Raw genomic sequence first — 16,758 nt, 5'->3', positions numbered from 1 at the left:
GAAAAAATATTTATCCTCACCAAAAAGATTATACAAGAAGCTTTATGTCGCATTACCCGGGTGTTTTTCGTTTAACCGGCACCAACATATGTATATTACCCGGGTACCCGGGCAAATCGGGTAATACCCGACTACCCGGGTAATAAAAGCCCCGGGTAATACCCGGGTAATCGGGTACCCGGGCATTACCCGAATTACCCGGGCACCCGGGTAATACCCGGGTAACCGGGTACCCGGGTATCATCAGCCCTACTAGAAAGTACTGAACTTGTAGTATCTCAGCAAAGGTGCGAACCTAGAATTGCCTGAATAATATCCTACCGTTCCACCACATCGGGTTTTATGACTATGAGAGAGTAACGGCTTTGTTTCGAACAGATATGTACAGTGACTCAAACAAAAGATTTTTTTCTCTCATCCAAATTTCAAATCCGTAACCAAAAAAATGCAGAAAAATCAACGGGATTTTTTAACCGTTTGAAACGTGCATTTCGTTAGACTAAAATTGTATGGGCTATAGAACTGCATAGCTAAAAATGTTCTAAAGATTCAGAATAAAAAGTTGAAATGTTGATGAAAATTCGTTGAATTTTCCTAAATTTTGTACAAGGTTTGGGACTGCAATTTATGTGCTTTTGGTTAAAGCTTGGAAGGTGTTTTTATAGAAAAATAACAAAAAAATATTAGCTCGAAAAACATTACGAATATTAAAAAGAAATCAGCACGTGGCCATTTGTTTGAGTCACTGTATATATGTACGTACACATAGTAAATTATGTATTATTAACTGGTTCCTTTCAATGGTTAAATTGGAACGAATTGTCCTTCTAGGGAATACATCGATTGATGCCGATATGAAGCGACAGTGAAATTAAAATTAATTCTTGAAAAAAACTTTCCTTTGTTAATTTTCAAAAATTTGTCTTTCACTTATCAAATTTCAAAATTGTAATTTAGGTATTTTATAATGATGACAGCGATATGTTCTGTAAGGCTTTGTAACAAATTTTATTCAACGAACTTGGATATTTTTTCTTATCATTTTGTTGACCCGAAAACACTTGAAGCCGATCGATATTTTGAAGAGTCGACATTGACCGCACGAACTTTGAATCGGCTAGGTACAAAGTTGGTTGATTTTCAGTGTTGTGAATATTTATATACAGACATATCGTCGCACACCTAGATCTATACCGCGATCAATTTAAAAAAAAAATTGGACGATTTTTTCATGATTGTATACACTAATTAAAAAACTTTTGTTATAACTGTTTTTTTATTAAATAATTGAGTTGAATATGTATGATGCACAAGCAGTTATATATCCGGATCTGATTTTTGAGTTAGCTCCCTTTAGATCTAGGTGTGCGATATATACTTATAAATATCTTCCAGCTTCGGAAGCATTACCTTAAACAAAAAGCAAGTTTTTTGCATTCATTTTTTCCGGCAGGGTACTTTTTGACTTATGTACGTATGTATGTAAATACTCGTTCATGTGTACATATTTGCGTAGCAATTAATATTTCTAGTGATTATTTTTAATTACGCCTTTACACTGTCCATTTCTGCAACCGAATGTTGTTATTGCCAACATTTCTAATTTGAAATCACGAAATTTCAAATTTGGTCTGGTGAAAAAACGACAGTGACAATTTTGGGTCACTGGGTCTACCCACGCGATAATTACGCAAAAAAAATTACGCTGGTCAGGTGTACATATCTACATACATATTTGTGTATATATGCATGTACCTACTTATCATTTATGTATTTAACATTTTGATTTTCTAATATTTCTTTGGTCAGTATATTATATTTATTGAAGCTAATAAAACTTCAACATTTCCTTTATTAAAACAAGTGCTTTGTTTTTAATTATCTTCTTCTTTGACATACAGCTACTACATATTAACTTTTATTCGATTAGCATGTCATTATGTCGTCCATTGATACAATTCCAGGAATAATAAATTTATTCGTTTTATAGCGCATTCTATGAGTCATTGCTTTTTATTGATTTTCACTTCAGATTTGATTAGTCACATACTCGTATTTAGCGAAAGCTTCAAACAGCCAGATTTAACTTTGTTTCATCGTTTTTATGCCGCAATTATGCAAACTAAAATTAACTATGTATTTTAAGTTTACATATTCGAATTTTTAGCTATAAATTCTTTGCACACCAATTGACCTTGGATTATTTTTTATTTTTTCAGGAATCACTTTCTCTGGCGCACTCACTGTCGGACAAGCCACTGCCACACTCGCCTCTTATACCTACCTGCTTGGAGGGTGGCAAAGTTTCAGACCGCTTGGGCAAATTGAAAACATCTTCGGAAAAGTGGAAAGATCGCATCGGTATGTGTAAAACATTTGCAAATAGTACAAAAAAAAACATAATTTAACTACTTTTTTCGATTGCTTATTTATTTCGCTCATCACTCTTTGGTTCATTATGGTCATGGATCAATGTCACTGAGCATAAAGTCAGTTTAGGCCTAACATTAACTATGCTCAAATTATAGTATCCATCTTTAAATTTTTTCGCAATCCCGGCCGGAAATAAATCTCAATTTTGTACAGGCGCTGGTCACATTTGCGTTCTTTCGTCTAGCACCTGACTAGGAAAACTATCGAGGCGGTAGACACAAGCATAACGCTCGCTCTATGTAGCCACTATCCAGTGATTCTGCACAGCTTCCGTTTAATAAACTGCCGAATTACTAATCAGAATTCCTACACAATCCCTAACGTAAAATCACTGGGCCTTTTCACGATGATTTAGATTTGGAAAATATATCTAGCGCCCAGATAGTTTACCATTGTATCGCAGTCGCTTGTCAGGGCTTCTAATGGTAGTGACAGGAAGATCGTTGTCGGAAATATCGAGCCAGTACCAGGATCAGTTTCCCAAGTCAAGGTGTTGAGTGCTAGATCCAGTCCGGGAACTAAGAGAGATAAGTTTTTTCGATAGAGAATCTCTCCATCTGCAGAAATGAAAATATCTGATGAGTTCTTATATGCTACAGCCAGTCTAATCTCTGGTGGAGTAAGCTTAGCTTCGGAGAAAATACCCAGTGTCCTGATAGTTTATTATTATATGACTGCCACTTTCCACAGCTTGTCATGGCGATATCAAGAAAAGCCTTTGTCAGTAAAAACTTCTCGGCAGCAGGATTTGTTATTTCAGGTAGAATTTTTTAGGATACAGCCTCCAGGCGCTGCTGAAGAGCATCTCAGTTAAGGAAATCTTCCCAACACCAAAATTGATAATCTAAAAGGCAAACTATTATCTAAGTATTCTGGATCCAGTCCACTCTCTAAGAAGATAAATTTGTTTCAGGCAACGTGTTCTCTGCCCGACAAGTTTACCCTTTTAAAGTTGTCGCATGACAGATACTGTCCTGGCGCTGTGTACTATAGAAAATCTACCTGGCAAGATATTGCGTAGTAGTGCCCGTCCAGGCGAAAGATGACCGTTGTTGAGAGAATTTTTCAGCGCCAGAGGTGATTATCTCTGATTGTTTTGGGTGGGAGCATTGTTCAGAAAATCGCCGGAATAGATTATCTGTAGAAGAGATTTCCATGCAAGAACTCGTTTTGGCACTGTCGACAAAATCTCGGTTGCGGAAAGTTCCGTTCGGGACATTTTAACCCTTAAACTGGCTTTATTAATGAACTTATTCGAGAAATGGTCAAAACGGGTTAAGGGTTAAAAAGTTTTAAAGTGAAACTTCTTGATCGAGTTGGGAGATGTTTGCTTTCAATATTTACTACGTTGAACGCCATTGGGGAGGTGAGAGACAAAGGCAAAATCAAAGACAAGTATATAGACAAAGATAATGTATAAGGATAACGACAGAAATAAAGGCAACGAAAAAGCAAAGACAAATACATAAACATACAAAAATACTGTCGAAGTTTAAGATTCAGATTATAGAGAAGATAAAGATGAGGATGAAAATGAAGATGAAGTCGAAGATGTGGATGAAGAATAAGATGAAGACGACGATTAATTTAAATATAAAGCTAACGATAATGGAAAAGATAAATATAAAGAAAATGATAATGATTAAGAAAAAACAAAGACATAGATATACACACATAGAAATAGACAACTAAATAAATATATGTCTGTAATTTTTTCTATGAAGTTTCACTTCTTCCGCGGGTAGGGACTGCACGCACTCTGTTATACATTTATTCTTCTTTTTCTTATTATTTTTTTCTATATTCTTCTGCTTCTATGTACACACTTGTGTTAAATCGGAAGAATTTTCGAAGTAAAATACCTTAACCCTCTAACTACCGTTTTGATGAACTTGCATGAAACTTCTGTAAAATAAGTGTAACTACTAGTTACTTGATTCTGTTTTATCACAGAAGTGCGCCAAAAAATGGAAACTTCAATGAAATAAAAGAAAAATATTATGATGACGTGAAAGCATCAAACAAAACTCGTGAAATTGTTGACCAGTGTAATCAGGCTTTATTAGGCACACTTTTTAGTTTGGCGGAGCCAAATTGATGCAGACCCGAATCCACTTTCCAATAATTTTTTATATGCCTTATGCTGAAATGCAAAAAGTCGTAATAGTTGATTTCCACCAAGCCTTAACTGTAGTTCATGCCATTTGTAAAACGGAGATTACCACTCGAAGGGGGTAATTCCACCTATTAAGTAGAAGCAAACGAAAGGAAAAAAGCAAAACTTAAGAAAAAAAACCTTTCCGATCACCCCATGTTGGAATTATTTGAACTTTTCTGAACTCTTAACAACAGTTAAGCATTAATATTAACTATATTAACCCTTTCAATACCAGTGCCCAATATATAGGACAAACATTTTATGTGCTTAAAGCTTTTTTTGTTAATAAGGTCTTTGGGAGGTCTTTGGTCGAACAGAGAACAGTTGCGTTGAGCACACTATATATCATTCTTCGTTACGGCGATTTTTTAGATTAATTTTCTAGGTGCAGTTGACCGCGTGTTTTTCACAAAGCAGAAAAGTGCCGCAAAAGACAATAGTTAGTGGTGTGTTTCTCGGTGGAATTATGTTTCGAGAATTTCGAATTTTAAGTTGGTCATAGGTTGAAATATATTTCCCGAAAGAAAAGAATAAAAATTATTGTACCACTGTCCAAAGTAAAAATTGGAACTCTGTTCCAAGAGGGCAATTTAACGCTGGCTTTCAACTTACCCAGCTACCAATCTCTTGCTTTCAATTCGACGTGTTTTGTGGCTGTGCTCAGGTGATGGTTCTAAAACATTTTTTCCGAGGACTACCTGGGTTCATAGAACCAACGTGTGGTCGTATACTATTGAAGCTTAAGCGCAAGATCACTGTGAGGTGTCGTCAAGTGTTGTTATCTTCATCGTGATGGAATTGTAAGAGCACTCGAAGCTACGTTTCAGACTTTATAGGTGATTTCCTCGATGGAATTTAGTCACTAGAGGTACCTGTTAACCCGACCAGACCAAACGCTGGTGAAGTATGACAACTTGGCTTCCAGAATATGAATGGAAGGTTGAAGACCTCCGAGCAGCATATTCTACTCACTTTTTGTCCCAGCTATATATGTACCTTCCCGTTCTCATCTTTCACTTTCTAATCTGTTATGGCACTTCTTCTTATCTATTATATTATTATGCATTCCTAACCGCAGAGCAATCGGATGCATCGAAATTCACAGTCGCTGGTCGCCTCCAGAAAAAGGCACAATCGCCAATTGAGTTGCAATTTGAACGCGGTCCAAATGCTGAACCCAAAAAATGTCCAATGCAAGTGGTACTCAGCGCCAATCAACCCCAACTTGGGCTCGCCAAGAGTCCATCGATGATGGTGACCAGCAATACAAATGGCGGTGCCACCAATGGTGGTACCAACGGACATCATAGTTTCCTGCAACGTAGCCTCAGTGTAACAGCTGAACGACGCAATGGTGAAACATCGAACTCGAGCTCTAATTCTGATTCCGACTCCGATGCTGGACGCTGCAATGAAAAGGATACCAAAAATAAGGCGAATACAAAAAGTGCAGCTGCTACAGCAGCACTCGGTACGCGCGTTGCAGTGCCAAAGATGGACGATGAGGAGACGTTCGAGAAATTCTTTGTATCAAAGAAACCGGCAGCTCCCATACAGACCAGTGTGATTGGCGAGGATGCCGAATTGAAGGATTTCGACTTTGATAGCATCAAGGCGACACAGCGGTGAGTATTAGCTGACGGGTGTGTGTTTCGGCATTTAATGTTTTTCTATGCTTTTCGGAGTGAAATAAATACGAATAAGTCAAAATTCAAAATTAGTTTCAGTTTATGAAAATTCGTTCCTTCTCTTCTTACAGTTTGGTTACAAAGCGTGCCATACAGGGGCCAAAGGGTAGACGAGCAGCACGCAACCCGTTGAAAAGTTTGGCCGAACGCACTGATATCGCCTCCGAGTATACAGAAGTTAAATCTGGTGTGGCAGAGCGTGAAATGCGGCGCATTAAACTCGAGTCATGTAAGTGAATACCATATCTTCTAGGACTGTTAAAATTAATACGACTTTCATATCTGCGCCTTTTCAGATGGTCACCGCAGTAGTAACTTGGCAGCCGAGGCTATCGCCGGACTCGCCTCCGTTGAAGACTTCAAATCGGTTGCTTTGAAATCTTCTTCGCTGCCCCTAAATCAAATGTGGTTGCCATACAAGAAACTCATGTTGCTGCATGTCAAGGGACGCACGCATGTGCAGACACGCTTGGTTGAGCCCACCTACAAGTCAGTGAATCGCGGCGACTGTTTCATACTCGTCCATGGCGATCAGCTATACCGTTATGTCGGGTCATTCGCTAATGTAATTGAAATCGCGCGCAGCAAGAAGATCTGTGCCTACATTGTCGAAAATAAAGATCTCGGCTGCACTGCCACAGCCGAAGTTATACTAACAGATGGTAAGTTCTTAAACGAGCAGCACTGGAAGACATTTTGGGAGCTGCTCGCCAAGCCAGACGATTATCAAATACCCGACTGTGGCCATGCCGATGAAGATGATCTCTTCGAAGCCAGCCTCATTGAGACGAACAAAATTTATGAGTTCCAAGACGACTCCTTGGTGCCGATGGAAAAGTACTGGGGTTGCATACCTAAAGTGGAGATGCTCGATCCAATTAAGGTAATCATATTCGATTTCGGTAGTGAAATGTATGTATGGAATGGCAAGACGGCGCCGACGGATGCCAAGCGCGCCGCCATAAAATTGGCGCAAGAGCACTTCGACACAGGCAATGTGGACTACTCGAGCTGCTATGTGAATCCCGTTAACTATGCCGCTATAGTAGGCAGTCGCGATTCTTATAAATTTCTGCGGCGTTGTGAGAAACGCGGTGATTGGTGTATACTCGGCAAAATTACACAAAATATGGAGACTTCACTCTTCAAAGAGAAGTTCTCCGACTGGCCTGAAGTGGAGCGCGAAGATCTCGAAAAGGATTATCTTGTGAATGGCGTGCACGCTGTGAAAGCGCTCGACGGTAAAGGGATTTACAAAGGCGAACCGTACCTGGAGCCCAATCTAGTGCTGGAGAACGCCAATTTGGGGCGTGGCAACTTCTACTACGACAATGATAGCATGCGTCACTTCGATGTGATCACAAAATCCATCGACAAATGGCAAATACACGAATTCAACTTCGATAACGCTAAAGCCAGCAGCTATGGACACTTCTACTCCGCCGAAAGTTATGTTGTGCGCTGGGTGTATCAGATCTCCGTCACGGTGCGTGAGTTGAGTGGCAAAATCTCCAATCGCGCCACAGTGGGACGCGATCGTTGTGTGTATTTCTGCTGGCAGGGCAACGACTCGAGCGCCAATGAGAAGGGCGCCGCTGCGCTGCTCACAGTAGAGCTGGACAAGGAGAAGGGTGCACAGAAGCGTGTTGCGCAAGGCGATGAAACACCGGCTTTCATACGCCTCTTCAAGTTGCTATTCCAACACAGAGGTCGCAAGGAGGACTGCTTACAGCGGCGCAACACTTGGCGACTCTACCAAATCACCGGTAATTTGCGCGAAGAAACACTGCTCAGCGAGGTGGATTGTCATGCGCGTCAGCTGCGTTCGCGCGCTTCAATGCTGCTCGTGCATGGCGATAAGGGTGTGATCTATGTATGGCATGGTTGCAAGAGCGCCAAGCATACACGTGAATTGGCCGAACAGACGGCAGAACATTTGAAGTCAGAGAAACCGGAAGACATGTTTGTGAATAATGTGAGTGTGTTGCGTGTGGAAAGCGTCGAAGAGGGCAAACAGGTCGATGAGTTCGCAGAGGCATTGATAGGCTTTGATAGCAACGCTTACCACAGCTTACTCAAAGAGACAACCAAAGATTTCGCATATACACCGCGTCTTTTTCATTTCTCTAGCACGCAGGGCGTGTTTAGCGCCGCAGAGCTGCAGTATGCGCTGCGTTGCAAGGACCTATACAGCCCTTTCCCCTTTACACAAGCGCAGCTGTACAATGCACGCCAGCCAACAATTTTCATGCTGGACGATGGCGATATGCTATGGTTGTGGATGGGCTGGTGGCCGCTGGAAGATCTCAAGAGTAAGCAACAACTTGACTCAATATATACTGATTACACAATTTATTTTCACATTTCATTTTTCGCAGTCACCACCGAGGAGCGAAGCAGTCCGACGAACGAGAATCGCGCTGGCGTGAATCGTTGGATCTCTGAACGACGCGCTGCTTTGGAGACCGCTGTCTCTTATTGGTGCGCCAAATTTGGTATGTCACAAATGATTTTATTATTTCGCATCCATTGGGATTAATATCCGTGTCTTCTTGTTTCATTGTTATTAGCTGAAAATAACGAAAAAGACTTCCACGACATTAAAGGTTACGTTGTGTGGGCTGGCCTTGAGCCGCTGGCATTTAAAGCTCTCTTCCCTGACTGGATTGAACACGATGATATCAAAGAAATTAACATGCAGGTAAGCTTCAAAGGGTTAAAATTCGAAGTAGCTAAGATATTTTGCTTGATTACGGGAAAAGTATTCAACACAAGAACAAAATTTAAGTAAATGCGCCGAACAGGAGACAGATATGGCGTTGACAGAATTGCAAGGTTTATTATTTGACGCTTAGACTGACTAGAATAGATTAATTATCTCGTTACTGTTGTAGTAGCCTACTGAGCTTTGCCAATATTAGTATTTCAACTAAGTTTTGTCGTCAAGGTCATCTAATGGTAGGTCCAAGAAATTCCCCTTCTCGACGGGGTAAACTAAAAGTGCATTAGTGGAGTCGGTACGAGTGGACATTGGGCATACGTTAAATATGTCGAAGTTCATTCTGGTTAAGTCGAAATTGAACCGGCTACAATATCCAAACCAGAAGTTTCGATGGGCTATGGTGGGTTTCTGATGTCGCCATTCATGAGAGTCAAACTTGCGCATATGTTGATTGCCTGTCGATGATTCCTATTACAGACCTATCTATAGTCCGCCTGTCTCAGATGGTGCTTTACGCACCTGACGGGGTGATACGTGGTCAAAGCTCTTTACTTCATCAAAGTTATAACTGTCAACAGTGGCGTGCGTCCTAATACGCGAAGCCTTTTTATATGCCGCCTGGAGGGACTTTGTCTTGTCCTCGTTCACCGCTGGCAAAATACGCTGAGATTTTGTTTCTCGGGCATGCATTCAATAGATCAAATTCTGCTAAAAGCTAATATATGGTAGGGACCAGCTCTTCACCCCCAGTAATGAGTTGTGTGCTGGGCTTGGAGCCCGACACGTAAAAATAAACGATCAGTGAATAAAGAACTCTACCGGCGATGTTGAATTTTCCGAATATCTACAGATGGTTTCTGGGCTACAATTGGTTATTGTTTTAGTATTAAATGAACTGTCGAAGGGAATGGTTATTATATACTGCAGATTCAAACTTATTCCACAACACGCCACGAGGGTACGCTTTTCCCAGTTTAGGAAACGCGGCTCTAGAAAAGGTATGCTTGCCCTTTTTGAAGCTATTCAAATATAAATACCGCCTACCATACCGGAACAACTTTTACTATTTTTACTTTTAGCACAACTGTTTGTATTTTTTTATGTATTAAATATTAAAATTTCGTTTCCTTAAATTTTCCAGGATGGTCGCACCGATGAACCCACTCCCATTGCTGATGTTTTGAAACAATTAACACAAACAGAATATCCGCTAGCCATATTGAAGGGACGTCCATTGCCCGAGGGTGTAGATCCAACACGGCTGGAATTATATCTGAATGCCGAAGACTTTCTGTCGGCGCTTGGCATGACCAGCGCGGAATTCGAACAAATGCCATTATGGAAGCAAACCAATCTGAAGAAGGAGCGTGGCTTGTTTTAGTTTTCTATTTGTTAAATTTTTAGCTACCAAAAACCTACAATAAGTTAAAATTTACAGACTATGCATTGGAAAAACTAAAAAAACAAAAAAAAAATACATACTAAAAAAAAAACAAAAAGTGGAAAAACAGCATAATTCTGAAATATTTGCTTGCGCAAACGCTAATAAGGCGATTAATTCTAAATTTTTGTAATGCAATATATATATATACAAACATATGCTATAGAAAAGTGCACGCTGACGCACAAAAAAAAAACACACACACACAATCATTTTTGATATACATATGCATATATACAAGAACTAAAATATTTATAAAATTTTTAGCCATATATATTTTACTGGCATACAACTGCCTATATATACATATATACATATGAATATGGCAAATGCACACGTTTGCTGCTAATAACTATTAAGTGTCATACATCATACAATTTATATTCGCAGATTTATACTACAAAACAAAATATGTAATGAAATATTGTATTTATATAAACTATAGTTTACACACACACACACACACACACTCACACTTATACACACATATCTAATGGCCCTGCGCGCACACACTGGCGATTTTTTGATAACATTTTACATAAGCAGATGTAAAAATTGCGCGTAATAATTATTTTATACAAATATGTCGTCTCCTGAAATCAAAAAAAAAACTAACTAATAATTTTTGTGCATATAAGGATGTGGAAGTTCGATGAAATTCATCGTATTAATCACAAAGCGAATTTTGGATTTTTCGTTAATTAGGCCTTTTAGATTTCAGGTGACGATATATACATAAATGCATTGAATAAAAATGTAAGTCATATAAAATTTTAGCAGAAAAAAAATCTGCACACGCATTTCTTCGCGGAAAAAAATAAGTTTAAAATAAAAAATTTTTTTCACTTGAAGTCTTTAACCACTTCAAGCAAAAAACGGCACAAGTTTTACATTCAGCTAAAAAGAAAACTTAAAATAATTATGCTAAAAAACTAATTTTTGTATACGCCATCAGGTACATTTTCAGGCTTATGCAATAATTTTTACAACTTTTTAACAAAACTAAAATAATTGCGCTTCTACCATTTTGCAAAAAATTGAGTTTTTCGCTTTAACACTCAAAAAAATTATAGCAAAAAATAACAAAAAGCCGCAACAATCCATTAAAAAAATTTATTAAACAGCGTTTAATAAAAATACCATTATATTTTATTCTTATATAAACATTACTTAATGCATATATTTTTAATTAAATTATATTCAATTGTACATAATTTCATGAAATATTTTTAAATCTTTTATTGTATAGTTAACATTAAAAAATATTATACCGGCCACAATTGTTTGTGAAATAAATTATGTAAACATTTATACTAACCTCAATCTTCAAGTCGCTTAAATTATGTTACCACACTTCCATGTTCTTACAGCTGTGTGTGTGCTTTTTTGTATGAATTAGGTGTTTTATGTTATACAAATATTGTGTTAAATATGTACATATGTATGCCCCGAAATTTAGTTCAAATTATTTTAATAATTTTATTATTTTAATTATAATTTTACATATTAATTTTATAAGTTAATTATACACACATACATACATTAATTTTGCTTAACTTTTTTTTTGTTATTATTAGCTGATATTAATTAGTTATTGCGTTCACGAGCAATGCAGGATTTGTGGCATCCGCCTACTGCATAGTAAAAACTTCAATAAAGTTGATTTTCCAATAAATACTACATGGTCCTATTTGTATTTATTGCCGCCCTTGAGTTGCTTTGAGTGGTAAGTATACACAATTTTTCGAAAAAAACTCGAATTTTCTCACTACAATCCAAATTCATGCAAGAATTGCAGCGAAAATAAGCGGAAATGTCACTAGCAGCATGTTGCGCTTAATCTCAGCTACAAATGTTGCTCCAAACCGCAGCGAAACATGTTGCCAGCAACATTGTTGCGGGAGCAACCTGCCGCTCGATTTTGCGCGCCTGGTAGAAAATGTGAAATTTTTCCAGCCAGCCAAACGGCATGCGCTACGTAACGTGACATACTTTTAGGCTGATTTAAATGATGAATAACAGTGGTGGCTACAGATAGAGGCACCCCTTGATTTTTTTTGTGAAACAATTAGCTGGAGAGTTGATGGATAGTAATAAAAGTGTTAATTGGTACAATTTTTTTCGGAAGATGAATGTAGGATTTTTGTAATGAAATTTTTGTTTGTTTATAGGTTATTTATTTTATTGTAAATGTACCGGAATAAGTCAAAACTTCAGAGTTCGAAACAAAAAACCATTTGTTAAAAATTTTATTAAACATTTTATTTCATATCATTAAAAATCACATTGATTTTTCGCCAAATAATTTCTAATAGCGTTGCCATCCCGTTCGAAACTAAAACAAACTAAAAATATTTAGAATTTAGAATTTATTAATTATATATTTTTTTATTAAGTATATATTTTTTTAATAGGGTTGCCACCTGCGTTTAAAATTATGATATTTACACCGTTCTCCCGATTTTCAAAAATGAGGTGTCAAATTAAGGGGCTTGGCCTCTGGATGTGCAGTAAGGATACATATGTTTTTTTAAATAGGGCTGCCACCTGCGTTTAAAATTATGATATTTACACCGTTCTCCCGATTTTCAAAAATGAGGTGTCAAATTAAGGGGCTTGGCCTCTGGATGTGCAGTAAGGATACATATGTTTTTTTAAATAGGGCTGCCACCTGCGTTTAAAATTAAAATATTTACACCGTTCTCCCGAATTTCAAAAATGAGGTGTCAAATGAATGGGCTTGGCCTGCGGATGTGCAGTAAGGATGTATTGTTTTTAATAGGGTTGCCACCTGCGTTTAAAATTATTATATGTNATATTTTTTTAATAGGGTTGCCACCTGCGTTTAAAATTATGATATTTACACCGTTCTCCCGATTTTCAAAAATGAGGTGTCAAATGAAAGGGTTTGGTCTCTGTATGTGCTATAGGGATATATTTTTTTAATAGGGTTGCCACCTGCCATTAAAATTATAAAATTTACACCGTTCTCCCGATTTTCAAAAATGAGGTGTCAAATGAATGGGCATGGCCTCTGGATGTGCAGTAAGAAAGTATTTTTTTTAATAGGGTTGCCACTTGCCATTAAAATTATAAAATTTACACCGTTCTCCAGATTTTCAAAAATGGTGTGTCAAATGAAAGGGCTTGGCCTCTAGATGTGCATTAAGGATATATTTTTTTAATAGGGTTGCCACTTGCCATTAAAATTATAATATTTACACCGTTCTCCCGAATTTCAAAAATGAGGTGTCAAATGAAAGGGCTTGGCCTCTAGATGTGCCGTAAAAAAATATATATTTTTAAATAGGGTTGCCACCTGCGTTTAAAATTAAAGATATTTACCCTGTTTTCACGATTTTTAAAAATGTGTCAAATGAAAGGGTTTTGCCTCAAGATGTGCAGTAAGAATTTATTTGTTTTAATAGGATTGCCACGTTTTGAAAATTATAAAATCTGCACGGTTCGTTGGATTAAAAAAAATAAGGTGTCAAATGAAAGGGCTGGGCCCGGAGACGTACAATAAGGATTTATTTTTGAACAGAGTTGGCGCCTGTCTACAAAATTATAATATTTACATTCTTCGGATGATTTTCAAAATTCAGGTATCAAATGAAAGTGCCTGGCCTTTGGAAGCGTACTAAGGCTTTGATTTTTGAATAGGGTTGCCTTAAGTCAAACATTTTTATAAAGATTACACCGTTTGCCCGGTTTTAAAAAACGTGGGGTCAAATGAAGAGGCATTGCCTACAGGTGTGCAAGAGGGTTTATATTTTTTGTGAATGCTGTTTTCGCCAACTAGTTAGGGCATTGCTATGCAGATAGTTGTTGTTACCAAAGCGTGTTAAAATTGCATTTGCTTATGCATGCATAATTGTAAGGGCTATGCTCATCTGCAGGTAGAACCGCAAATATTGCTGTTGTATGAGTTGTTTATGAGTTTTAATTTAAGTAATTTCAAGTACATATATACATATTTACGAATACATAAATGTAAGTGCGGAAATAAGTATTGGTCTAATACGAATTTTTTAACAATATTTAAAAAATAAAACCTTATTTTACATTACCTTTTCATTTGACATCTCATTTATGACAATCAGGAGAACGGTGTAGATATCATAGTTTTAAACGCAGGTGGCAACCCTATTAAAAAAATATATCCTTACTGCACATCCAGAGGCCAATACCTTTCATTTGACACCTCATTTTTAAAAATCGGGAGAACGGCGTAAATATTATAATTTTAAACACAAGTGGCAACCCTATTAAAAAAATATATCCTTATAAACCCTTTCATTTGACACCTCATTTTTGAAAATCGAATGAGCGGTGCAAATCTTATGCAATTAACAAAATTGCCTTGCATAGAATAGTATCTCTAGCCACACCAACTTTCCGCGAATATTTTCCGCCGCATTTACATTCACTTATGAACGAGAACGACAGCCGTGAACCTTCGCGAATGCATCGCTGCTACTTATGGCTACATATATGAACGCACACTGTTTGGTCCACCAATGCATACGCGTACGAACAACAGCGAAAATTTTTTCCACCTAACATTCGCGAAGGCGAACTATCGGGCTGGTTTTATTATTCTCGTTCGCGAAGGAGAATCAATACAGAATATTTGATACGTTCACCTTCGCGTATCATAAATTTATGTACGCGAACGTTCATATATGAATATTTGCGAACCCTGTCTAAAACATTTTAAACAAGAAATATTATGTTTATGCAAAATTTTTTTATATTACTATCTATAAGGTGTTAAAAAAAATAAAATCCATTGATAATTTTGTTTAGCGTTGCCAACTTACTAAATATTTGAATAAAATTAATTAAAATTTGAAGTGGATTAAAACTTTAGCATATAAAAATTCTACACAAATGTATTTAAAAACTTTAAAGATATAAATATATTCAATAGAGTTGCCGCCTTCGAAAAAATTTAAATAAATTAAAGGTTTAACAAAAATGATTTTATATAATTTTAGTAGTTTAGTAGTGAGTTTTTGTAGAATTGCCAAATCACTAAAAATTTAAATGAATTATTTTTAATTTTAAGTTGATAAATTCTTGGAATATAAAGTAAGATAAACTTTTTTCAAAATATTTTAATAAAGAAATATTTTTAATAGTGTTGCCATCCATCGATAAAATTCCCATAATTTAAAGGTTTAAGTAAAATTTTTTTTACATCATTGTGTTAATTCAAAGGTGTTAAAGAAAGTCTAAATCCATAAAAAAATTTTGTAGAGTTGCCAAATCTCAACACTTTAATGAATTATTTTGAATTTTATGTTGGTTAACATTTTGAAAATAAATAAAAACTAAGAAAATGTATTCAAAAATATTTTAATAACCACCACCAAAATTTCAATAATTTAAAGGTTTAAGTAAAATTATTTATGTCGTAAAGCTTTTAAAGTCCAAATAAATGTTTAGAGGACTTGAAACCACAACCCCATATTTTTTAACGGTGTGAAATTTTATAATCCGACTTTTATGGAGCTGCCGAAACCCTTAAATGTAGTTATAGCCATTTAAAGTTTACGACAACACAATAATAAAATAATTGAAATAACTCGAAGAAGGTTGCCACCTGTTTACACATGTAGCAGAGTTGCCATCCGTTTTAAAATTTATATGCAACTTAAATTAAGGGAATCAGATAATTTAGATATATATATTTCGGTGACACACGAAAGAGGTTTAACAATGTTTTAGTGTGAAAATATTTTTAATATTTAATATTTTGTTATCTGGTGAAAAGTCCGAACTTATTTAAATTTTACGTGTAATTCTAAGCAAGTTTTCCGAAGAAACCATGGGTCTAAAATCAATCTGGAGTTTGTCAAATAGGTTTCGAAGAAAACAGGAAAATTTTCACTGTTGCGCCCTCTGGTGGAAGTTTTAAGAAAACGATAAGTGCGGAAATGGATTATTCATACCCAAAAACCCCAAAACAGCAAAATGCTAAGAATTTCGTCTAAAATGATATGTCCAACATTGTACATAGCTAATGCTGAATACGCACTACGCATTGGAAATCCGGACTAAGAAGTCTTGGTAGAAATTTCGTCATTTAATCGAGTTTTTGGGAACTGTTCAAAGAAACGATTTTATAAACTTTAGAAGCCATATTTTACTTTTTTTTTAATAAATAAGTCATAGGCATTTGGTTAAAACATTTTGTGTTTTACTAACTTTATTTTAAATTAGATAATTAACCATATAAATATTTTGTTTAGCCCGAAAGTAAAAACAAATACGTAAATGCTTGGCTAAAAAATGCACTTACGTTATTAAA

At 36.5% G+C, this 16,758-nt stretch overlaps 1 protein-coding gene across 1 annotated transcript; it reads left to right on the top strand.

The window, feature by feature from the left end:
* The first annotated feature begins 5,689 nt into the window (after positions 1–5,689).
* Svil (Supervillin) lies at positions 5,690–11,053 on the top strand. Its single transcript, XM_017628346.1, has 6 exons — positions 5,690–6,216; positions 6,351–6,508; positions 6,576–8,591; positions 8,658–8,774; positions 8,850–8,980; positions 10,143–11,053. Exons 1-6 carry the CDS (start codon positions 5,783–5,785, stop codon positions 10,380–10,382), a joined length of 3,096 nt encoding a protein of 1,031 aa, XP_017483835.1. The 5' UTR covers positions 5,690–5,782; the 3' UTR covers positions 10,383–11,053.
* The last annotated feature ends 5,705 nt before the right edge of the window (positions 11,054–16,758 follow it).

The sequence above is a fragment of the Rhagoletis zephyria genome, unplaced genomic scaffold (genome assembly GCF_001687245.7).
Source record: "Rhagoletis zephyria isolate East Lansing unplaced genomic scaffold, Rhagoletis_zephyria_1.1 Rzeph_scaffold_05921, whole genome shotgun sequence".
Lineage (NCBI taxonomy): Eukaryota > Metazoa > Arthropoda > Insecta > Diptera > Tephritidae > Rhagoletis > Rhagoletis zephyria.
Note: the sequence above shows the minus strand (reverse complement) of the source record. Positions and strands in the feature narration are given on the sequence as shown.